Below are 25,302 nucleotides of genomic sequence, written 5' to 3' on the forward strand. Positions count from 1 at the left end.
TTATGATACACAGACCAAAGCTGATTAAAATCAATTGAAGTTAGGGGTGCCTGGGTGGCTCAGTGGGTTAAGCCTTCATCTCAGGTCATGATCCCAGGGTCCTGGGATCCAGCCCCACATTGGGCTCCCTGCTCAGCAGGAAGCCTGCCTCCCCCTCTCTCTCTGCCTGCCTCTCTGCCTACTTGTGATCTCTGTCTGTCAAATAAATAAATAAAATCTTTAAAAAAATCAATTGAAGTTAAACTTTTATATTAGGTTTAATAGAATTAGCTGTTACCTTCAAGTACCAGTTTCCACTCAGATGTAAATGTGGTCCTAACTTTGAAATCTGTGTCAGAATTTTGGCAGAAGGCCATATGCTAAGTATCCGTGGTCTCTCTTCTTTAGTACCAGAATGCCGTAAGAGAGAGAACTAATAAAATAAAAAACACATGATGAATAAAAGAAATGACATATAGCAGGTCATTTATATATAGTTTAAAGTATTGTTTCCTAGATGAGTGGCCCAATGAATAATTTTTAAATTTTAAATATATATAAATATAAAATATAATGCAGACATAAATTTTATATTAAAATGTAATATATTTAAAATATATTAAATATTCTCATTAATTTAATCATTCATTATTTATATTATTTTAATTATTTTATATTCATAATCATAATATAATAATCATAATTATAATTATATCTATATAATTTATATGACTTATTTATTATGTTACATATTATATTATTACATTTTATTATGTTATAATTGTATATGAATAATATAATTTATAGAATTCTATATAATTATATAACACAAAATAATTATAAGTATATTTAATATATTTTATATTTATATAGAATTATAATTATGCATAACTATAATTATTAAAATTAAAAATAATTATTAATCTAAAATGAAAATAATTTAAATAAATAAATTTAATTTAAAAATAATTAATTTACTTAATAATTAAATATATTAAAATATAAATATAAAAAATTTAAAATATAACATTTTATTTGCCTTAAAAATATTTTCAATATCTAGATATACTTTATGTATTTTACCTTTTATTTTAGCAGATATTTAACCATTACAAAATAAAATTTATAGAACTATGAAAGCTGTAATACAAACATCCTTATAATCCATCCATTAAGCAAGTTTCAGAGCTGGAATATTCCTCCTATCCTGGAAGCACCCTGTGTGCCCCATTTTAACCCTTTCCCTCTCCTTCCCCTTAGAACCCATCATTCACCTCATGTGAATCAATCAATGTCCTAAGAAGCAAATGATCTCAAATATGTTTGTGCTCATAAATATCATTTAGTCTTACACATACTGGAACCTTGTATAAATGGAATAATAAGTATGGGTTCTTCTATGATTTGCTTTTTTGCTCAATATTGTGTTCATGAGATTGACATTCATGTGCGCTGCTGTATGTAGTGGTAGTTCATTCATGGGTCATTGCTAGACAGTATTTCCTTACCAATTCTCCCATCAATGAGCACTGGAGCTGATTTCAGTTTTTCACACTGTTGTTACGAATATTCTTGACTTCTGCTGCATACATGCAAGAGTTCCTTTAGAGTTTATACAACTTGGGGGTTATAGGGAAAGTATATATTCAGCTTTCCTAGATAATGCCAATATATTTTCCAAAGTGGTTATACCACCTGCCACTTCTACTTCAAACTAGATATTGTCAGGCTTTAAAACTTTCACCAACTTGTAACTCTCAATTGGTAGATTGTGTGGTTTTAATGTTCATTTTCTTGAATACTAGTGCAGTAGAGCATCTTCTCCTGTGATTTGGCTATTCTGATTTCCTCTCCAGTATCTTTTGCCTATTTTTCTGTTTGATTGGTTGTCTTTTTTCTGATATATAAATAATATCTTTTGTCAGTTAGATGTGTTGCAAAATTTTCCCCCCAGTATGTAGCTTGTTTTTTTTTTTTCCCTCTATGGTATGCCCTGTAAGGAACAGATATATTAATTTCAATGTAGACACATCCAGTCTTTTATATTTATGCCCTTAGTTTCTTGTGTAATAAATTCTTTCCTCATTCACGGTCATAATGACAATCTCTGTTCCTAATTCTAAAACTTTCTTGATTTTGACTTTTATAGTGAAGTCCTTGATGTACTTGTCCCAGTGCCTTTTATTGACAAGACTCTCTGATCCGTAAAGGCAGCTCTGTTGAGTTATCAAGTTTTCATGTATGTATGGGTCTATAGTAGGTCTTTATGTTCTGTTCTCTCGGTCTGTACCAAATCTACATTTTTTTAAGTAGACTCCACACCCAGCATGGAGAACAGTGTGGAGCTTGAACTCATGACCTTGAGATCAAGACCTGAGCTGAAATCAACAGTCAGACACTTAACTGATGGAGCCACCCAGGGGCCCCAATTCTGCATTGTCTTAAAGGATTTTAGTTAGTTTTGATTTCCGGTAGAGTAAAACCCCAAATCTTCTTGAGGAATTAATTATATTTTTAGAAACAAAAAAGTTCCTGTCATTTTGAATAGATCCTAAATTAAACAATACATTAAGGAATTAATAGTCAAATATTCTAACAAAAACTAAACAGCTAGAGAACTAGAGTAAATATATTTAAGATGAAGCTACTTTGGCCAAAGTATAGCATTCTTAATCTGGATAATATGCACATTCCCCATGCCCCCAAGTTAATGGGGTGTGTGTGTGTGCGTGCAAGCGCTTTAGCCACACACACATATATAATATCAGTACTAGGTAGGCAATTCACTAAGTGCTTTATCAAGGCTTCCAAGCTTACCTTATCCATAGAAGGTTGTTTATTTTCATTCAGGTTCTAGAAAGGACTCTGATAAGTTCAAGTTGATAGGGAAAAAACAGTTACCCTAGAGGCATTTTTGTGGATTTTTGGGGTAGTGTGCAGGGATAAGAATCCATGCAACCAGTTGGTATTTAAATGGGATATATTTAAACGAAAAAAGTTAAAGTGGTATGAATTGTATATATTAACTGATTTTTTATTAGAACACTAAGAGAGGATATAGAATCTTAACAAAAAGCAAGAGTATGGAAAATATAATTTGTATATTCTAAGTAGCAAATATATTAAACAGTAAAATCCAACCTGAGTAATCTTTGTTCCAGTAATAAATTTCATAGCTGCTGTTGCTTCTTCTTCAGAAATGAGGAGTCCATCTAAATGAGTAAGAGTCTTTAATCTGCCAATAACACTCAACCTTAATGTGGCTGGCTTGGGAAAAATAACAAAAAGTTAATTTTTACAAAACATTACATATGTTATGGCATAGAAAGGAGTGCTTTTTCATTCCTTCCCATGTAATTCAAAATTATGTATCTCCCACTATTAGCTATATCTACAAATAAGGGCTTAACTTAGTTCTTTAATAACTGAATTTAAGTTATATTTAAGAACTGATCTGTTTTGTTTGAAGGTGGGTAGCTCTACTCTTATGAAGGAAGGGAAGTCCTGTAAGCTGTTGAAAAGTGTGGTGAAAAGTGTTCAGAGAACGGCAGTGCCTCCCAGTTATCTAGATAAGCAGTTACTCAGCTCTGTGTGCATTTCTATCTGGATCTCTAGCTGTTGACATCCAGTTTGGCAACAGGAAGAGAGCTGTATAATGACCAGGCACATTTTGGGTATGGTCTGTCAAAAGAAAAATATCCTTCAATTTTTCTGAGCAGAAAAGAAAAAAATACAACAATGTAAACATAGTAATATGGCAATTTAATAGACCCATCATTAGCCTCTTTTCAAAATTTTGAACAGTCTTATATACATTTTTGAAAAGCAAGGAAAGGAGGATTCTTGCAATTATAAAATTGGGGCATTTTTTAAATACTTGGGGATACCCTTAAACATAATCATTGAATACTGAAATTTCTTAGCATGAATCTGTGTATCTTTGTGATAAGGAAAAAAAGTAGTGTTCAATCAAATTTCCCTTTATAGCAGAACATAAGCCTTTATAATACAGGTTTATCAGGGGAAGTGATAAACTGATTCCCTCCTTAATGATGTCTCTCTTATTGTATTCTATTATTCTTTTTTTTAAAGATTTTATTTATTTAAGTGTGATTGGGTTATGAACACTGGGGAGGGTATGTGCTATGGTGAGTGCTGTGAAATGTGTAAGCCTAATGATTCAGACCTGTACCCCTATGGCAAATAATATATTATATGTTAATAAAAATAATTTAAAAAAGAAAAAGAAAAAAAAAGATTTATTTATTTGTCAGAGAGAGAGAGCACACAAGCAGGGGGGGGGGTGGCAGTCAGAGAGAGAAGGCAGCTCCCTGCTGAGCCAGGAGCCCTATGTGGAACTTGATTCCAGGATCCTGGGGTCATGACCTGAGCTAAAGGCAGACGCTTAACCGATTGAGCCACCCAGGTTCCCACATTCTATTATTTTTGGTCCCATGCCTCATTACAGTAGGTTCTAGCACACTAAACTATATAAACTCTCTCAAGGTTTGCAAATGGCAATAGTATCTAATACTCTTAAAGCCACAGTACTCTCAAACTAGTAAAAGCTTATTAAAAAAAATCTTTTAATAACATTTGATTCATTTGATTACTACCCTACACTAAATTAAAGTTATGAGATACAAATCATTCTAATAAAACAAAGATAGTTTGTCTATTTCTGGCTATTACTGGATAGTAATGAGAAACTGGCTTTGAAATAAAAATGATCATTTGCTTTTTATAAACATATCTGCTACCTACCTTTTGCCATGGATTATGCCGAATATCAAGAGTAAGAAGGCTTGTGGTGTGTTTGCATAACATATTTATTTCATCACCGGATTTTTTGAGTTGATTCCAGCTTAAGTCTAAGTGCTTCAGTTTCATCAGACCTCTAAATCCTTCTAGGGTTATCACATGGTTATGACTTGCATCCAAATATTCAAGGTTATACTGCAACACATACAAATAGAAGTGGTGCTAAAAAGGGTCACAGCTGGTATTTACAGAGTTCTTTTCTTTATGATTCACTAAGTTCTTTGTATGTATTTCTTTATATGTAATTCTTACAGAAAACCTACACAGTAGATACACTGCAATTATGGTATCAACATATGGTATCAACAATACAGGTATTTTATTTTTAGAATGCTCTTAATTCTCAGTTCACTCTTGTAATGTGGAGTGACAGTGTTTGTTTTCATAGAACAGAAGGCAGAGACTAACTGACAAGACAGGTTGGCCCCAACAAACAAGGAATTACTGTTCTTACTATCTGGACTTCTGGTAGCCTGGCTAAAAAAAGTTTCATTTTTAGAGGTAGAAATTAAACCTATTCTCTAATTCTCATTTTTAAAAGTACATGACTTTTAATAACTTAAAAATCATTAAACTAATATATGGTCTATGTTGGAAATTTGGGAAATGTAGTAAATAAATTAAAAGAAAAATAGAAAAAACATGTAATTCTGAACTTAGAAGGAACCACTGAGAACATTGTTTTTTTAATTATATGTGCAAATATTTTCCTTACAAAAAACAGGTTGTATTATATAGAGATTTGTATCCCTTTGGGTGTTCACACATCATTAAGTATTCTTCAAAATGGTTTTTCATGATTGTATAATATTCCAATAAGTGAACTATTAGGATCATTTTTAAAGATTTACTATGAACAATTATGTGGCTTCTAATTGTTGGCAGCACTGCAACAAAGATCCATGATTGTGATAATTAAACTGAGACTCTCTTATTTTTTCGGAAAAGATTTTTAGAAGTGGGATTATAAGTTTTAAGGATTTCTATATTAAGATTTTTTTAACTTTTTTTTTTTTTTTAAGTAGGCTCCATGAATGGTGGGGAGCCTAACACAGGGCTCAGACTCATGACCATGACCTGAGATCAGGAGCTGGACACTCAACCAACTGAGCCATGCAGGCATCCCTATATTGTTGAGATTTTTGATAAATACTGCTAAATAATTTTCAAGGAAGTTTGTACCAATTTTTTCTTCCAACAGTAGGATATGGGAATGCGCATTTTCTTAAATACCCACCAGTTCCACCTGCTTTATTTTAATTTATATTGCTTATTACCAGTGAAGTTGAACATCTTTCCATGTGTTTGTATTAGCTATTTTTAAATTTTCATTTTTGTTTATTGTGTTTCTTGTCTTTAGCCATTTATCTATTTAGATCTTCACCTAATTATTTGTAAGAAGTCTTTAAGACTTAATTTGTTACTTTATTTGTTGCAAATAAAATTTTCTTTTAAGGTATATACTAATTCAGACCTAGAAAAAAGAAGAGAACTTTAAGAAGACGTTTTGCAACACATTTTTTTCTCACTTAATGCTTTTATTTTTTTTAAATTATTTTTATTAACATATAATGTATTATTTTCCCCAGGGGTACAGGTCTTTGAATCATCAGGCTTACACATTTCACAGCACCCACCATAGCACATACCTTCCCCAATGTCCATAACCCAGCCACCCTATCCTTACCTTCCCACCCCACTGCAACCCTCTGTTTGTGTTGTCAGGTTAAGAGTCTCTTATGGTTTGTCTCCCTCCTGATCCCATCTTGTTTGCAACATATTTTTTAAAATAAAAGGTAATATTACTATAGATTAACAGTGAACTTGATATCTTTATAGGTAATTCAAAACAGTTGTTTGAATTCAGCATAGAATTAATCACTGCTATAGTTCATGTTCTTGGAAAAGCAGTTATTACAGTGGTTCAGGTTGCAGAAGTTGAATGTACCAATTTAAAAAAAAAATCTTTTTTTTCCCCTTTCATTCATTTTTTTTTGAAAAATTTTTTGAAAGATCATTAAAATCTTTCAAAAAATTCCTGGAAGCCAAATAATGTTACTGACTTTTTATTCTCATAAAAAAGCATAGTAAAACAAACAAACAAACAAACATATAATCATTTGCTATCATAATTTCTTGAACAAAAGGATATTTGATAGTATTTTTTAAAAAGATTTTTTTTATTAATTTTTTATTTTTTATAAACATATATTTTTATCCCCAGGGGTACAGGTCTGTGAATCACCAGGTTTACACACTTCACAGCACTCATTTATTTGACAGAGAGAGAGATCACAAGTAGGCAGAGAGGTAGGCAGAGAGGCAGGCGGAGGGGGGGGAAGCCGGCTCCCCGCCGAGCAGAGAGCCCGATGTGGGGCTTGATCCCAGGACCCTGAGATCATGACTTGAGCCGAAGGCCGAGGCTTAACCCACTGAGCCTCCCAGGCACCTAATATTTGATAGTGTTAAGGACATAATCTTAGTCTTTAAAATGAAATCAATTTGGCTTTATAAAAATTTATTACATGGCCTGTCTTCTCCCAATTTTCATCATAAAGTGGTAAAAACTTGTCCTAAATTCTGGCATTTGAATGTAGACTAGCATTTTGGAACCATACATCATAAAATGTAACTGCCTTCTTTCCTTGAAAACGGGGGTGGGATCTCAATTTTAATATTCCCAAAGATATAAAACAGACTCTATGAACATAGTTGTTCATAGAAGAGTACTTTCAGTTTTTGTAGAGGGGTTTCTTTCTTAATATTTCTTGTGCTTCAGTTTGTCATTCTTAAATTCCAGTACAGTACAGCCAACTTACAAAGCTTAAAACTCACAATACCTCTTTTAAAAATTCTTAGGGGTAATGGTTCATTCTCTAAATATAAATTAGCTCTCTCTAGGTTATCACTTTAGCAATAAATTTTTCATTAGAAAAGATAAGACAGAAGTATTGTCTCAATAAAAAATTAGGCACATAATCTAAATTAAGATTGCAAATAGCTATACATATTTGTCTTTCCCTGGCCAACTCTGACTGTGGTGGAGCTATTTTCAGAGGAAAAAAATCTCTTCCTGTTCCTTTCTCTTAGATACTCTCCTTTCTTGATAGTTCAGGTGAATGAATGATAAACATGAATCTTAGGACTTTTTAATTTATCTTGTAAGGATGTCTTGCTTAGGCTTTTAAAAAAACCATATAGTATATATATTTTCCCTACCATTAACGAAGGCCAAGTCTTCCATTATATAAACAGTGTTAGGTTGGGTGTTTTAATTTAAAAGTCAAGACCAGGATGATAAATACTTAAAAACAATACATTTACTTTTTGGAACTTAGTAGAAGTAACTTCTAGCATGCAAGTGGATTATGGAAACTCTCCATGTTAGAGACATGCTTAAGGAAAATGACAGTAAAAATGAAATATCTTAAAGGCAATTTAAAAAATGTAGAAAACAATAGGAATGACAGGTGAGTGATTAAACTAGATCATAACCTTTTGTAATGCCACGGTAACCATAAATCACATTAAACACACATGCAAAGCTCACTACTGGAGAATAAAGAGGCAGAGGCAGCATAGGTTTCCAATCTCTGAATCCCCACATGAAGACAGAATAAACTGATAAAAACCCAAATTCTACGGACAAGATTTATAACCAAGTTACATGACAGGGTGTCCCCATAAGCCCCCAAAGAAGCTGCAGGATAAACCACCAATAACCACAAGACCTACATCGTATCCATATCTATGTGAAAGGAAGAAGGAAGCATCAGGGCAGTATCTGATGGACCTGAGAATAATAGAGCCTCCAAATAGTCAGCCAGTGTTTACTGGAAAGTAAGGCAACAAATCTGAGTACAGCTGGAAGGAGTTTTGCATGGGATGAGTGCATGGGACCCATCAGAGAAAGGTCTGAAGCAACTGGAGCAATCTAACACTTATGAACCTTAAAACTGCCCCACCAGGGCTCCCTTCTAGAATAGAATCCTTCTCAAAGAAGAAACTGTTGAGGCCAAGGCAAAAATGAAACAGGATAAGGACAAAAAAGGCAAAAATGAGAGAGAGAGAGAAAAAATAGAAGAAGGGAATAGAGTCAGGAAATCTCAGAAAAGAAGCACTACAATTTTTTTTAAAGCACATATAAACAAGAGGGAGATCTGTGAAGGTAGGAAAGCTTTCTCAAACCCCAGTTCATTTTCAAAGTTTAAAAAATGAGCAAAAGAAAAGTATTGAGATCCAATCCCAGGCAAAGCTAGGAGTGCGAGGGAGGCGGAAGGAGGTGGGGGTGCGGAGAGAGAGAGAGGGAGAGACATTGCTGTGGGCAATAAAAGTACACCAGAAAGATATGCTCAGAAATTTAAGATTATTAACTTACTATTTTAAAACAAGCAAAAAGATGTTAAGAAAGCTTCAAAATATAAGATAACAACATAAATCTGGATTAGAAATATTCAGAAGTGAGATGAAAGAGCCCATAAAAGAATTTGAAATTAAATAAGAACATTTTAGAAACAAAGACTAAGTAGTCAAACACAAAACTAGTAAATACAATAGATAATCGCTTTAAGAGACAGAGAAAGTATAAAAAAGGGAGGGAAGAATTGTAAAATCAAATTAATTTAAAATTTTAAACCACAATGAAATACCACCAGTTAGAATGGCCAAAATTAACAAGAAAGAAACAACAAATGCAAGGATGTGGAGAAAGGGGAACCCTCTTACACTGTTGGTGGGAATGCAAGCTGGTACAGCCACTCTGGAAAACAATATGGAGGTTCCTCAAGATGTTAAAAATAGAGCTATCCTATGACCCAGCAATTGCACTACTGGGTATTTATCCCAAAGATAAAAATGTAGTGATCTGAACGGGCACCTGCACCTCACTGTTCATTGCAGCAATGTCCACAATAGTCAAACTGTGGAAGGAGCCAATATGTCCTTCAACAGGTGAATGGATAAAGAAGATGTGGTTCAAATATACAAGGGAATGTTAATCACCCATCAGAAAAGATGAATACCTACTATTTACATCGATGTGGATGAAACTGGAAGTTATTATGCTGAGTGAAATAAGTCAATCAGAGAAAGACAAGTTATCACATGGTTTCACTCACTTATGGAATTTAAGGAATAGTGCAGAGGACCATAGAGGAAGGGAGGGAAAACTTAATGGGAAGAAATCAGAGAGGGAGACAAACCATGAGGGACTCTGGACTCTGGGAAACAAGCTGAGGGTTACAGAAGAGAGGGGGCTTGGGGATGGGGTAACTGGCTGATGGGCATTAAGGAGGGCACATGATCTGATGAGCATTGGGTGTTCTATGCAACTAAAGAATCACTACATCAAAAGCTAATGATGTACTATATGTTGGCTAATTGAACTTAATAAAAACATTTTTTAATTAAGAGATAAAAAGGACTTGGGAGAATGTGACAAAGAGCGAAGATAGATAAAGATTCAATGTATGAATAAGGTGAGACCCTGAAAAAAAAAAATAAAAACCCTACAAGGAAACAGAAAAATGTCTAAAAACTTCCAGGTTAGAAAAAGAAAAGAAAGGGGCACCTGGGTGGCTCAGTGGGTTAAGCATTTGCCTTCAACTCAGGTCACGATCCCAGGGTCCTGAGGTAGAGCCCTGCATCAGGCTCTCAGTTCAGTGGGGATCCTGCTTCTCTTTCAGTCCTTCCCTGCTGCTGATACTCTCTCATGCTCTCTGTCTCTCAAATAAATAAATAAAATATTTAAATTAAAAAAAAAACCTTTAAAAAAAGAAAAAGAAAGAAAAAATTATTTTAATCTGCATTTTGGAAAAGCATACTGTAGTTCCGAAATACTGGTCCTGGCAACAAATACCAAGATATATTCCAGTAAAATTACTGGACTTTAAAGAAACTGGCCATCTAAAAGTAAAAAGCATGTAACTTAAGGGAAAAAAATTATACATTCTCATCAGACTTTTCTACAGCAACACTTTATGTCAGAGGAAAACAAAATAGCATTTAAGATGCCCAAGGAAATAAATTGTGAGCTAAGGATTCTATATCCTGCAAAGCTGCCATTCATGTATAAAGGATATAGAAAAACTATTATCCACATGTAGTAATGGAAGGATTGTAAATATTGTTCCCATAAGCCCTTCCCAAGGAATCTATAATCAAATATTTTTCAGACAATCAAAATGTTTTTCAGAGATACCAACCTAAGGTGTGGTGATAAGAATTAAATATAATTACCAATGAACTAAAAGGGAGGGTGTACATAGAGTAAGGCTACATGGTCTGACCGAATATATATGGAATGATAATTTTAATTATTTTTTTAAATGAGTAATAATGCAGAGAACACACACAAAATTAAAAAAAATATCTTTCCAGTAACCATATTGATGAGAGTATTAGTGCTATCATTCTGAGACTATTGTGTGTGTAATAGCAATAAAACAATAATCAATTATTAAATATTCCAATGCTATCACTTTGTATCCTTGGGAATCAGGATTCTTGCTGTGAGAGAAAAAAAGAGAGCTGTAAGTAACAGAGAAAAGGTTAAGCTAAAAGATTTTCGGTCTTGAATCTGAATTGGAAATACCAATATAAATTTGTGAGGTTAGTTTTAGATATACATGCATTATACCCTATACATATACATACATATATAGTTTATATGCATATACATACATATCACACACACACATGCAGACGCCCCTTCCCCACAAGAAGTCTGTCCAATGGAATGACCTAGAAACAAATACCAAACCTGATATACCACTTCTCTCTAAGATATATTAGTGCTAAGGTCACCTGGGTGGCTCAGTCAGTTAAGTGCCAGATTTCTGGTTTCGGCGCAAGGTTGTGGGATCAAGGCCTGAATTAAACTCTGTGCTCAGCACCATGCTTGCTAGACATTTTCTCCCTCTTCCCCTACCCTGCTCCTTTTTCTGCTCATGTTCTCTCTTTTTCTCTCAAATAAATAAAATCATTTTTTAAAAAAATAAAAGAAACTAGAGCTCCTTGAAAAAATGGCTAATCCCATGTCTACAACAGAAGACAGAAAATGTATGTGGAACATCTCTTATAACAGGTGGTAAAGAAGCTATCAGAGATCACTAGGGTCATAGCAAAAGAAGCAAACTTTAAGACGTTCCCATTGGCTAACGATGAGACCATCTGAGCTTCAATCATGATAAAGGTTGCAGTGGATGGACTCTCATTGAGTATGTTTAAGTCCATGTATTCCTAATGATATTAAAACAAAAAAGGAATTACATATCTGTGAGAAAACACAAGGAACCAATTCATTATCTTCAAAATTGGTAAATAAAGACAAGTAAGCATCTATTCTGCATTTTCTTTTTTTCCTGCTTCCTTCCTTCCTTCCTTCCTTCCTTCCTTCCTTCCTTCCTTCCTTCCTTCCTTCCTTCCTTTTCTCCTTTCCTTTCTTTCTTCCTTCCTTTCTTTCTTTCTTAAGTAATCCCTGCGTGAAACACGGGACTTGAACTCACAACCACAAGATCTAGAGTTGCATGCTCTACGGACTAAGCGAGCCAGGTGCCCCTGTTCTGCATTTTCTACATTACTGGGAGTACTGATAACCAAATAATAGATGAAGGGAAGTATCTATGCAAAAACAGTCTAACTAAGAAATGAAAAAGAAATGACAGAATAAGAATATTGCCATTTTGTAATCACTGATGAATTAATGGACTAAGCATTAACAATGGCTACTGGCATCAGAAAAGTGAGTCAATCAGGTATCATCTGCTTCCTATAGACTTGCCAGAGGAATGGAACCTGAACCTGATCCAGTCTCTGTATCTAGCTGTCAATTAGCAGACAATATGGAGGGTTGAGGTCATGTAGGGTTATATCATAAGCAAATCAACAACAGGGTCCAGACTGTGGGACACTTTTGGGACTAGAAGTTCAAAGTATTTCTACAGATAAACTATGGAGAGTGGAAGGGGAGGAGGGAGAGAAGGGAGAAGGGAAACCTATAAATTAAGAGAGACAAACAATTTCTAGAATGGCAAAACCAAACTATTGTGCTAGGTGGGGAGGCACATTTGGGTGATAGAACTACGGGGGGAAATGCAGGGAGAGGATTACTAAAGAGGTGAGGATAATGATTTATTGAGGGGATGGGGAATATATAGAAGGGGCTTATGTTGTATGTTATAAAGTTCTGTTTCTTGACCTGCATCAGTAATAAGCACGTTCACCTAATTACTGAACCACATGCTTGTAGTATGTAGTTTTCTATATCTGTATTTTATTTTATAATAAAAAGCTGAATATACACCTATAGAGTATCTCCTCTCTCTGATCACCCCTAACATCCCTACAGTCATTTTTCAAGACACCTTTACACATCAGATACTTGATGTTTGAGAGGTTTATTACTAGCTACCTTTGCTAATCTTAAAATTTGAAAATACCACTTGGGCATACAGTTTGTCCAGTTCTCTTGTTTGTAAAATGGCCACAGTAATATCAATTCAGTAAGTACACAGTGATAGAAATTTTTCTATCCAAGGAGAACAATAAAACTATACTGCAAAATACATGCTGGGCAGCTGGCTAAGCTATCTAAAAGCACTATCTAAAAGCACTATCCATGTGCTTTGCCTGACTTGGGAGTTTACTTTAAAAACAAACAAACAAACAAACAACACACAAAGGATTTATTTATTGTGAGAGTGGTGAGGAGGGGCAGAGGAGGAGGGTGAGAGAGAGAATCTCAAACTGATCCTTGCTGATGCAGGCTTGATCCCATCACCCCGAAAGCATGACCTGAGCTGAAATCAAGAGTTGGATGCTTAACCGACTGAGTCACTCAGGCAGCTCAAGAGCTTACTCTTTAAATTTTGTGCATAAGCAAAATTATGACTGTTACAACCTCTGTAACCACTGGCAATCAGAAAAAAGTTAAATAAAAAATGCCAACAACTTACATATAGTCTTGAGACCTCTATTAAACTACCTTCTTTCCTCAAACTGTGTATCAAACTATCAGGGATTCTATTAAAAAGGACCTCGGCTTTGGGCCCCTGGGTGTCTTGAGTTCTCTCTTCCCATCCCTCTGCTCCTCCCCGCCACTCTGTCTCTCTCTTAAATAAGTAAATCTTTTTTTTTTTTTTAATTTATTGGACAGAGAGAGAGAGAGAGAGATCACAAGTAGGCAGAGAGGCAGGCAGAGAGAGAGAGGAGGAAGCAGGCTCCCCGCTGAGCAGAGAGCCCGATCCCGATGTGGAACTCGATCCCAGGACCCTGAGATCATGACCTGAGCCGAAGGCAGCGGCTTAACCCACTGAGCCACCCAGGCACCCTAAGTAAATCTTTAAAAAAAAAAAAAACAAAAGGACTTTGGCTTACTAAAAGAAATAAGGATGGAGATTTAGTACTAAAACTTAAGATCAGTAAGGAAAGCAACAGCTCCCACCACAGTGGGAGAAGCAGCAACACAGATGCTTTGATATGGTTGAAAGGGGGTAGGGAATGAGTAAGAGCTGAGAATGATGATATGTTCTGGAAAGTTAGGCCAGTGACTTGGGACCAGTGGAAACAGGGGATGCTGGGTTGGCATTCTGGAGCCACATATGCAATTACTTTTGTTGTATGATATATAACAGAGAAAACAAAAGCCAGATAAAATGCTTAGCTATGTGTACATGGTGCATTACTGTGTTTGTCCTATGGTCTATGGTGGGGCAAACACAAATCAAATAAGATCTGTGCATGTGACAGAGAGGACAAGGAAGAAAGAAAGAGAAATAACAACATGAATAATGAACAAATGGGAAGAGAACTAACAGCCTTAGATATGAAGTGGTGAATCAGAAAATGAAGAAGTAAAGACTCACAAGGAGAAAAATAAGAATGAGAAAACAAGAGCAGAAGAAAATGGAAATGACAATTTCCAAAGAACATTTTAAAAATAAGTCTGGAGTAGTTTTAAAATGAATTTAAAGTAGTTAGAAATCAGGTATGACCACAGGTGTATATTTGGTTTGCAAATGGAATCTGAATCTGACACTTTTAATTTTATTTTTTAAAATATTTTATTTATTTGAGACAGAGAGAGCGCAAACAGGTGGGGGGAGGGGCACAGGTAGAGGGAGAAGGAGACTCCCCTGCTGAGCGGAGAGCCCGATGCAGGGCTCGATCTCAGGACCCCAAGATCATGACCTGAGCTGAAAGCAGACACTTAACTGACCGAGCCAGTTAGGTGCTCAAAGACCTATTTTGGACAAAGTAACAGACCACAGTGTTGTGTTCCTAATTTGAGCTGCATAATCTCGAATATAGTATGTTTGAGGTCTTCATTACAAAAATAATATATCTATTAAATTAATTCTTTTACTTAAATAATTTCAAAAGGACAGTTCTTACCAGGTGGTATACATCATCTAAACAAGTAAATTCATTGAAGCTGATATTGAGTTTTCGAAGTCCTGTTAACTTGGAGAGATCTCTCAATTTACTCAAGCTATTTCCATGGAGATTCAGATTCTGAAATAAAATGAAATGTAAATTAAAAAATAAGACAGATTATATTCTACATCATAGTTATTTAAGTAATATTAAGAGAGAGCCAATAAGAAGTAAGCCTAATGTATGCTTTTAAAAGGTAGAGCTTATAATAGCATTACTGAATCCTGTTCTTGATTAATTTGGTTTTCCACTTGGTCTAGAAATTTTTTTTAGAAAACAGTTAAATATATTAAGATATTTATTGAGGCATGCCTATTTCTCAAGCTAGCCAGTGAGCAATGTAGGCCCTAAAGATTTGGGGTTTTGGCGAGGATATCTCACAAAAGAAGATGGCAGGGCTACACCCTGACTGCAGGAAACTATGAGGGCACTGGACTAAGGAGCAGAGGCTGAGGGTCTTAAAGCAGGGGGACAGACTCAAATAAGGGGCTAGGGAAAATGTTTCTCTATCAGAATTTGGTCTAAACTTTCCCTATCCATTTGATCCTGTGCTCAGTAAAAAGGAGTGTTAATACAGCTGTATATTTAGGGGATACCCTGATGACTATTTTTCTATCTTTTGACTACACCATTGTGAATGATATCAAGTGAAGATTACATTCTTGCATAGTCTACATCATAAGTAGTGGCACAAGAAAATGCGTTAATATAATTGACTGCAGTATTCACAACAAATGGATATTATGATAAAATCAAGTGTCTACCTCCCAGATCTCTTCACTCACCACCACCATCTTACACCCTATTATACCGTGGACATAACATAAATTCCAAGAAACATCTGAATGTCGAATAGTTGTCAAAACTTGGTTAAGATTGTTAAGAAGGATGAAATTATGTAGAGTAGTTTATTCTACAGGTTACATACCGGTATCATCCATGATAGCATCTACAGAAACCTTACACTTAACATGTCCAAACTGAATACAACATTTTTCCTTTATATCTGCCTGTCAGTCTATGTTTTTGGACCTGATTGAGACTTTCACTGTCTATCGAACAGATATTGTTTACCACCCCCCTTTCCCCTTTTCCATAAACACTTTATTCTAGAAATGTTTCTCAAACCAACCGTTCCATACTATTACCACTACAAGTGCCTTAGTTCAGTCTCTTATTTGTCCTTTGAACTACTACATAGTTTCCACTGGATAGCCATACCATCAGTCTGACTTAAATCTAGCCACAAGTTGCCAAAGTTGGGGTCTTTAAAAACACAGCAACTGTTCCTTAAGGAAAATCTAAAATTTACCTTCAAAAACCCATCCTATTGTAGCATGCCTCCTACTCTTCCAGCCACAGCCCCATGTATCTTCCTGTTTTCCAGCCTATGTCTTTACCTTCCCCTGGTACACACCCTATGTTCATAGTCACCCCGTGTTCATTCCAGCCTATGTCTTTACCTTCCCCTGGTACACACCCTATGTTCATAGTCACCCCGTGTTCCATGATAACACTAGGATCTTTCAAAACCATACGCTTCTAGACAGAGTATTTCCCCTGCCTGGAAGATGTAAACAACCAAGTTTCTCATATCCTTCAAAAATCTGCACAAAACGTATCTCTTTCCGTGGCATTCTCCCAGCAACTCCAAGCTTCCTATGTTTGTTTACATATCTGTCTCCACTAAAATGAGGTCCATGAGACAGGGAAAATAACTAATTCATTTTGAACTCCCAATACTTACCTCATTGCCTAAAACAAAGCAAATGCTCGGTAAATGCTAGATGAATAAGTCGTTGCAAAAACCAGACGTCCAACTAACAAGAAGTCTATTTTTTTTTTAATTCAAGTAAAATTAACATACATTTTTTTTAACATACAGTGTTATAGAAGTTTCAGGTGTATAATATGATTCAACAATTCTGTACATTGCTCATCAGAGTAAGTGTACTCTTAATCCCCTTCACCCATTTCACCCATCCTCCCCCACCTCCCACCTTTATTTCTATATATTTTATTTATTTTTATGAATGGCCTCAAAAAAACCTCCATCTAGTGGGGAAGACTGAAAAGAAAGTAAGAGGTGTGTACCCTGATATTTCTCTTATAGTAATGGCAAAAAGGAAGGAAAATAATTGGTGTGATTTCTAAACATTTTTATTGTACTATCTAGTATTCTTACTAAAAGCCTTCAAAGGTTTTTCTGGCTTTTGAGCCATATAGGTAAATTTAGGATGAGATGTTCTTCCATTCTTAGGCTAGGGGTGTTGATAAAATTAAGGCAGTCGGGTGGAGGTCATGAGCAAGCCAGGGTATTCTAAAGTCTTATTCTCCTCATTGTTACTTATTTTACAAACCAAAAAAATTTTAAAAAGACCTACTTTTTTTGTTTTATTTTTTACTGTTGCTGGTTTAAAAAAAAAAAACTTTTATTTAATCCCTTTAAAATCTATAGAAACATATGTCATAGAAGCTCAGTCCAATCAGAACTCATGCATTTATCAAGCCTTTCATTACTAAAGCTTTTTTTTTTATCAAAAATGCATTACTCAAATATGAAATCTTGACATTATAGTGCAGAAACAGTAATTTCTCCATGCTGTCAGCTCAAAGATTGCTTCTGTAATCATTAGACTGCATATTTATGATACAGGTGGTGATATTGTCATTTTGTTATAAAAATTTCCTCCCTAATAATAACTGGCTAAGGTCAAAACTTAATCTCCTAGACTTGAAGATTTCGTGGATGATGATGATGTAGTTGGACAAAAGCAATACCATAAACAACTTGAAAACAGATGTTTTCTAAATATTTTCAGAAGCAGACTCAGAACTGTTGGCCACACTTATTATTTTAAAAAATATTTTTTCACTCTTTTTGTTTACCCCAGTCACTCGAAAAAGACTGTCATCATAAACAAGCGATCTAGAAAGTCACACTGGAGCAATGTAATTGACTTTCAAGATAAAAATCATCCTGATTATTTATCTGTATCTCAGCTTTCAGTACACACACACAGAAAGATAGTGTCCTGTGAAAATAACTTGTCTTCTCTCGTATTTTTATCAGTTTATTAATCAAATATCAATTTGCTTGCCACTTCTGTAGGGTCAAGCAAACCTACTTTCTCTGTATGAACTGATTGCTGTTTGTAAAGGTATTGTTTTTGTATGATCTCCCTGATATGAGGAAGTGGTGATGCAACATGGGGGCTTAAGTGGGTAGGAGAAGAATCAATGAAACAAGATGGAATTGGGAGGGAGACAAACCATAAGTGACTCTTAATCTCACAAAACAAACTGAGGGTTGCCCGGGGGGAGGGGGTTTGGGAGAAGGGGGGTGGGATTATGGACATTGGGGAGGGTATGTACTTTGGTGAGTGCTGTGAAGTGTGTAAACCTGGTGATTCACAGACCTGTACCCCTGGGGATACAAATATATGTTTATAAAAAATAAAAAATTTTAAAAAAAGGTATTGTTTTTGTAATGAGTATCTCCTATGTGCCAGGTGTTATGCTAGAAAATGGCAGAGCTGGTGCTAGACTACACAGTGTTTATGAGTAAATTAGAAAGCGGGATCCATCCTTTCCTTGAGATACCTTTATTTTCAGCTTTTAGGAAATTGTCACAATATGTCGATTTTGTTAGTACAAGAAATTTTTTGAAGAATGGTCAGAAAATTGTAGTATATATACTGCTCTATGATTTAAAGGGTACCCTTTGGATATGGCCCTCTTGTGCAATGCACACCACACCATCTTATATTGTTGCCCTGATACTGGGGATATACATATCGAAGACCTGCCATAGCCCCTGCCCCTGTGGAATTTACAATCTAGGAAGGATACAGAGCATATAACAAAGGAATCTGACCTAGACTCAGAGATAAGAGAAAATGTTAATGCTTCAGTATAGATCTACTTATATATAAGATCTATAAGTTATGTGGGAATTAACTAGGAGAAGGGAGTCAGGGGAGAACATTCCACATGGAGGACTAGCAAGTGCAGTGGCTCTGCTGGATGCACGCAGAATGCATTTAAGAAATAGAAAGGAGGCTGAGCACAGAGAACTAAAGAGAGGGTAATATGAAGAGAGTCTGGTAAGGTAGGCCAGGGACCAGGTGACGCAAAATCTTATAGGCCATATTAAGGACTTTGGCTTTATTTTTAAAACAATGGAAAATCATTTGAGGATTTGAAGTAGGAGTGGTGAGGGGTGACAGAGATTTCATGATCAGATTTGCGTTTTGAAAAGATTGCTCTAGCTTCCACATGGAGAATGAGTTGAGGGCTCAAAGTGAAAGCAGGACAGTGCCTCTGTTGTACAACTCTAGGAGGCACCTCCTAGTCCCCATACTGAGTTATATTCAGTTATATAATGAATGGCACCCAGAGAATACATTAATAGCATATAATGTGAATTGCATCTCCTGGAGTTGTGCAATGTTGCAGTGGTAGAGTGCCAGGAGCCCTGTTAGAAGGCATCGCAGTAGTCGAGGTCAGGGATAATTAATGATAGTTCAGATAGAATGGTAGCTGATTTGAAATGGACAGATCTGTAAGTCAAGGTATGGATGTAGGCTTAATATCTCAACAGAACTGCCCCAGTGTATATAAAGTTGCTTTAGTACTAAGTCAAATTCTGTTGATTAATTTTATAAAGCTCTGATATTCTATGTTGATGAATCCTGGAAACTGATTTGAAACTTATCTGTCTTAATCATTTAAAGAGAGCTTACTTGTTATTCAGGAATAAAATACCTTGTAAACTAGAAGGCTATCCTCTAGGCCTATACTGTCTTGTATGGTAGTCCCTAGCGACATGTGGCTGTTGAGCACATGAAATGTGGCTAGTCTGAAAGTGCTATAGACTGCAAATATACTCCGGACATCAAAGACTTAGTTGAAACTATCTGATTAATGACTCTTCATATTGATTGCATATTGAAATGATAATATTTTAGATATATTGGATTAATTAAAATTAATCTTTTAAAAAAGATTTTATTTATTTGACAGAGAGAGATCACAAGTAGGCAGAGAGGCAGGCTCCCTGCTGAGCAGAGAGTCTGATGTGGGGCTCGATCCCAGGACCCTAAGGTCATGACCTGAGCTGAAGGCAGAGGCTTAACCCACTGAGCCACCCAGGCACCCCTTAAAATTAATCTTTTAATTAAAACATTTTTGGCATGGCTAAGAGAAAATTTTAAATTACATGTATGGTTCATATTATATTACTACCAAACAACACTGATCTAGTCCACAAAGAAGGAAAGGTCAAGGCATTTTTAACTTTGACAGCATGATGGCTGGCATCACTAGATAGGTGCTTTAGTGTCCTTAGACTTCATGTGTTAGATTATGATTCCAAATTCGAGGTCCAAATTCCAGATTTTATTCCTTATAATACTCACCACAATATGACTGTAAATGCTAGTCTTGGCAAGAGAAAGTATTGTTTTATCATCCAAACTAATAAGTTTTGGTCTGGGCTTAATCCTGGGATCCATTTTTATAACTTCATCATCAAATTTCAAATCCTGGGACAATACTGATCCTTCTGAATTTTTTTTGCTTTCTTCTAAAATAACATTGTTGAATGAAGAAAATAAAGAGCGAGGCTTGACCTAAAAAATTTATTAAAAGTATTGAAAATTTGGTTGTTGTATTTATCATTTTGAACAAGAAACAGCCTACTTAGCAAAGATGAATTACCTCTTTTTTTCAGCTATATAGTAATACCTATGATGATCAGAATCACATTAGGAAATCAATAAGAATAGATTAAAATTGTAGGCTAAGAATAAATGTGTTCATCCCCTCCCATTGAAAATTCCTTAAAACTGGCAAAAGATCATCTTTAAATAATTTTTCAGCAATGGAAAGGGCACCAACAAAAGACAAGGAATTGTGAGACATAAATCAAAAGGGACTGAATTGAAGACAATAGCAGAAATGTAACTGGTAGCCAAAACATGTATAGGAGATAATCACTTTGAAGAGCAGATGCAGAGAAACCTGGTGTTCAGAGTGAACAAGTAAAACAGCAATGGGATGCTCTAAGTAATTAAGTAATTATGGTAAGAACTGTAAATGAATGAGCACGAACAACATAAATAGAAATGGCTCTAGAAAAAAACAAAATGGGACGCCTGGGTGGCTCAGTTGGTTAAACAGCTGCCTTCAGCTCAGGTCATGATCCCGGCGTCCTGGGATTGAGTCCCACATCGGGCTCCTCCTTCTCCCTCTGCCTCTGTCTGCCATTCTGTCTGCCTGTGCTCGCTCTCTCCCCCTCTCTCTCTCTGATAAATAAATAAAATCTTAAAAAAAAAAAAAAAAGAAAAAGAAAAAAACAAAATGATCCATAAGTGAATTTAAAACCTGGGACAATAAAGCATCCATAATAGAATAGGCTGCTATAGAAAAGAATAGGGTAAATACTTTAGAGTCAAAATAAAAACAATTAGTGAAATAAAAATATTCAATTAAAAATAAAAATATTCAATAAAAATATTCAATACAAATGGATATGGCACAGATCAAATTAGTGAGGTTGAGGAAATCTTCTTGAACAGAGAATTTTAAAATGGAGATATAAAATATGAGAGAAAAAAAATTAAAAGACATGGAGGATCAATTCAGAATGCCCAAAGTTTAACTAATCAAGGTTTCAGAGGGATGAACAGAGAATGGAAGAAAAAAATAATAAAGGAATTAAGAAAATTACCCAGAAGTGAATAAAGTAGTGAATCTTCTGATGGGAAGAGCTCATGAAGTAGCAAGCAGATGAATGATGGAGCTAAGTTCTTTGCTGACATCTGTAACTGAAGAGTCACAACAGCCAGGACTGCCCACCTCTCTACTTCTTGTTATTTGAGTCGTTCTGTTTACTATTTGTCTGCTTCTCCCTCTGACCTTCTCCCCTCTCATGCTCTCTCTCACTGTCTTTCTCTCAAATAAGTAAATAAAATCTTTAAATAAGTAAATAAATAGTAAGAAGACTGGAAACAACCTGTATGTTTCATCCAGAGTAATAGTCAAATAAATCAGACTATTATTGGATAGTATGCAGCCACCAAAAGAATGAAGAATAGACCTGGGCTTCTCGGTGGCTCAGTTGGTTAAGTGACTGCCTTTGGCTCAGGTCATGATCCCGGGGTCCCAGGACTGAGTCCTGCATTGGGCTCCCTGCTCAGCAGGGAGTCTGCTTCTCCTTCTGACCCTTCCCCATCTCGTGCTCTCTCTCTCACTCTCCTCTTTCTCAAATAAATAAATAAAATCTTAAAAAAAAAAAAGTATAGGCCTATATGTACTGAAGTGGGAATATGTCCAAAACATATTGTTAGAGGCAAAAAAACACCACAAAATACTTAGGTCTTGATCCTACTATGTAAAATGTATATTTTGTTATATATATAAATACATAGAAAAAAAGATTGAAAGCAAACCCACAAAGTTGTTAACAGTGGATTTCTTCATGAAAGGGAGTGGTGCTGGGGTTGAAGTGAAATCAGATTTTCATGTTTATTATATATTCTTCAATATAGTTTGAAACTTTCTCAGTGAGACTACAGCCATATATTACTCATAAAAACATTTAGGTGTCATAATATTTATTTTGAAAATTAAACCCTTCACCAAATAACCATTTTATTTTTTTATTTTTTAAAGATTTATTTGACAGACAGAGATCACAAGTAGGCAGAGAAGCAGGCAGAGAGAGAGGAGGAAGCAGGCTCCCTGCTGAGCAGAGAGCCCAATGCGGAGCTCGATCCTAGGATCCTGGGATCATGACCTGAGCCGAAGGCAGAGGCTTTAATCCACTGAGCTACCCAGGCGCCCCCCAAATAACCATTTTATATGTTTATGTATAAATAGACATGTTTAATATAAACCTGACATTACATTATTAGACTTCAAATTACTGTTCTGTCCTTATTTAAGGAATTCCAATTTTAAAAATATATCCATACCACTGTAATATACTCAAATTCAACAATGTATTCTGGCAAAACAAGGTCATGATCAAAGACAAACCACTTGCACTGCCGAACGCTGCAATCACAGTTTCTTTGTCCCATGACAGAATCTAGAGTAAAATAAAAAACAAAACAAAACAAGAAAAATACTCTTCAAAATGAAATATATATTTTTCATTATTACACAGATTAATAAACAATAAACTCAGCAAGTTCTAACTATCATGTTATTAAGAGTATTTTATTTCTTATATTTTTTCCACTCTCCTAGGCAGTTTCTTAATTCTAGAAATACTTTCTAGTCACCCTTTCACTACATAGACTAGTAGGGTTTAATTTTATTCATGTTCTTTTTTTTTTTTTAAAGATTTTATATATTTATTTGACAGACAGAGATCACAAGTAGGCAGAGAGGCAGGCAGAGAGAGGAGGAAGCAGGCTCCCCGCTGAGCAGAGAGCCCGATGCGGGGCTCTATCCCAGGACCCTGGGATCATGACCTGAGCCGAAGGCAGAGGCTTTAACCCACTGAGCCACCCAGGCGCCCCTCCTTTTCCTTTTTATACTTACCATTTTACTATTCAATGTGTGGCCATATATTTTTGACAAATGTATTTCCCAAAAACCTTTGCTATTAAAAGTGGGTGGGTTTTTCATCTTTTGAAATACATATATGTATTATATAACATATGAAACATGTATATAGTATATATATATAATATATATGAGTATGTATGGATGTGTCATTTACAAAATAAAAGTCTACACACACATATAAATGTCACTGAAGTAGGGAATAGGAAAATAGAAGCTTGCTAGTAGCTAACAATGGATTTTTTAGAAAAGTTTACAAACTTTGTTGGTAGAAGTTAAACTCTACACATCTGTATTAAACACAAACATTTTGTATTCAGAAAAATTAAAGCACATTTCTCTTTATAGCAGACATACTTAGTATATATTTTCGAGGAACGAACACTGAATTAACCATTGGATAGTTAGCTTGATTGATGGAGTCCTGTTCACGAGCCTGAACACTCTGTCCAAGGAAGACCTTTGTAATGAGGAGGATGCCTAAATATGAATAAAAAAATAATTTTAACACTAATTCATTTTGGTAACTTTCCCATATTACTTTCCTTAATGGTCGCAGACCTGACAATATGTTCTGCAAGGGGAGGAATCCTGGCTACCTTGTTTGCCATTGTATAGCAACCCAGAAGCTCACTAAATATTTGTTGACCAAATGAAGTAAGTATGAAAGAGGATTCCTGTAATTATATCAAGCAAAGCTTTACAGAAAAGGAAGAAGGAAAGAAAATAATAAGTTTTTTTATTAAGTAATTTAAAGTAAAGAACTTTTTATTGTTATTAACTGGGTAAAAATTTATCTCTTTATCATCAGCACCTGGCATATACCTTAGATCATAGGGGGCACTCAATACATATTTACTGAATGGATAAATATTTATTTTCCCTTTAGATTCCTAAGGGATCTTTGGATTCACTCAATCCTAAAGATCTCTAGGAGTCAGTCCTATAAAGTAACTTGTAATCACTAGGCATAAAACATTGAGATGCCCCCCCCTTTTTTTTACGATGTATCTGTCATAAAATGAAAATTGAGAGACCCTAATTGTTTTGGGAAACATATTTCAGAAGAATCTAGAAAAACATCATGAGGTGTTTCTTAAGATGGGAATAGAGGAGAATGAGAAAAAAGAAGCAAATGGTTTTTTCAAATAAGGAGTTCTTTCTATATTCAATAATCTGCTTAATTTTCACTTAATAAAAGACTGCAAAATACATGTAGTTCCACATGAATAATCTTAGCAGAGCTATTTTCTGAAACTTAGAATATTACTCTTAGAGAGTTAAATTAACCAAATTTCTGACAGCTCAGTCTTCAGTAGGTTGAATAGTGGAGACCAAAGAGTAGGCGTCCCTTACTCCTTGACCAGGTCCGTTCTCCTTATTATATATTCTTGGATCATATGCACTAATACTTCATCTTACAGCTCTTATGAAAATTATAATTTTACATTTATTTGTGTGATTATTAATGTTTGTCAGTACCATAAGGAG

The 25,302-nt window shown here is 35.2% G+C and overlaps 1 protein-coding gene and 1 long non-coding RNA gene across 15 annotated transcripts in view; one reads left to right on the top strand and one right to left on the bottom strand.

Moving 5' to 3' along the window:
• Window positions 1-25,302, top strand: part of LOC309866914 — a 135,428-nt gene that overhangs the window by 67,105 nt on the left and 43,021 nt on the right. The gene's annotated exons all lie outside the window — the stretch shown is intronic.
• LRRC9 (leucine rich repeat containing 9) overlaps window positions 1-25,302 on the bottom strand; it is a 115,251-nt gene that overhangs the window by 42,757 nt on the left and 47,192 nt on the right. For 6 of the 9 annotated variants that reach the window (XR_014312863.1, XR_014312864.1, XM_082734955.1 and 3 more), the window contains exons 14-20: window positions 24,169-24,291; window positions 23,214-23,329; window positions 20,655-20,867; window positions 15,193-15,312; window positions 4,744-4,935; window positions 3,121-3,246; window positions 278-412 (exon numbers count right to left, since the gene is read on the bottom strand). Coding sequence is in view for 7 of the 9 variants with exons in the window: in XM_082734955.1 (XP_082591081.1) it covers window positions 278-412; window positions 3,121-3,246; window positions 4,744-4,935; window positions 15,193-15,312; window positions 20,655-20,867; window positions 23,214-23,329; window positions 24,169-24,291 (1,025 nt within the window). In the remaining 2 variants the exon portion in view is untranslated. Of the gene's footprint in view, window positions 1-277; window positions 413-3,120; window positions 3,247-4,743; window positions 4,936-11,270; window positions 11,308-15,192; window positions 15,313-20,654; window positions 20,868-23,213; window positions 23,330-24,168; window positions 24,292-25,302 lie in introns of those variants that run through there. The other 3 variants (XM_082734957.1, XM_082734959.1, XM_082734960.1) reach the window with 3 other exon arrangements.

Source organism: Mustela nivalis (genome assembly GCF_964662115.1).
Source record: "Mustela nivalis genome assembly, chromosome: 6".
NCBI lineage: Eukaryota > Metazoa > Chordata > Mammalia > Carnivora > Mustelidae > Mustela > Mustela nivalis.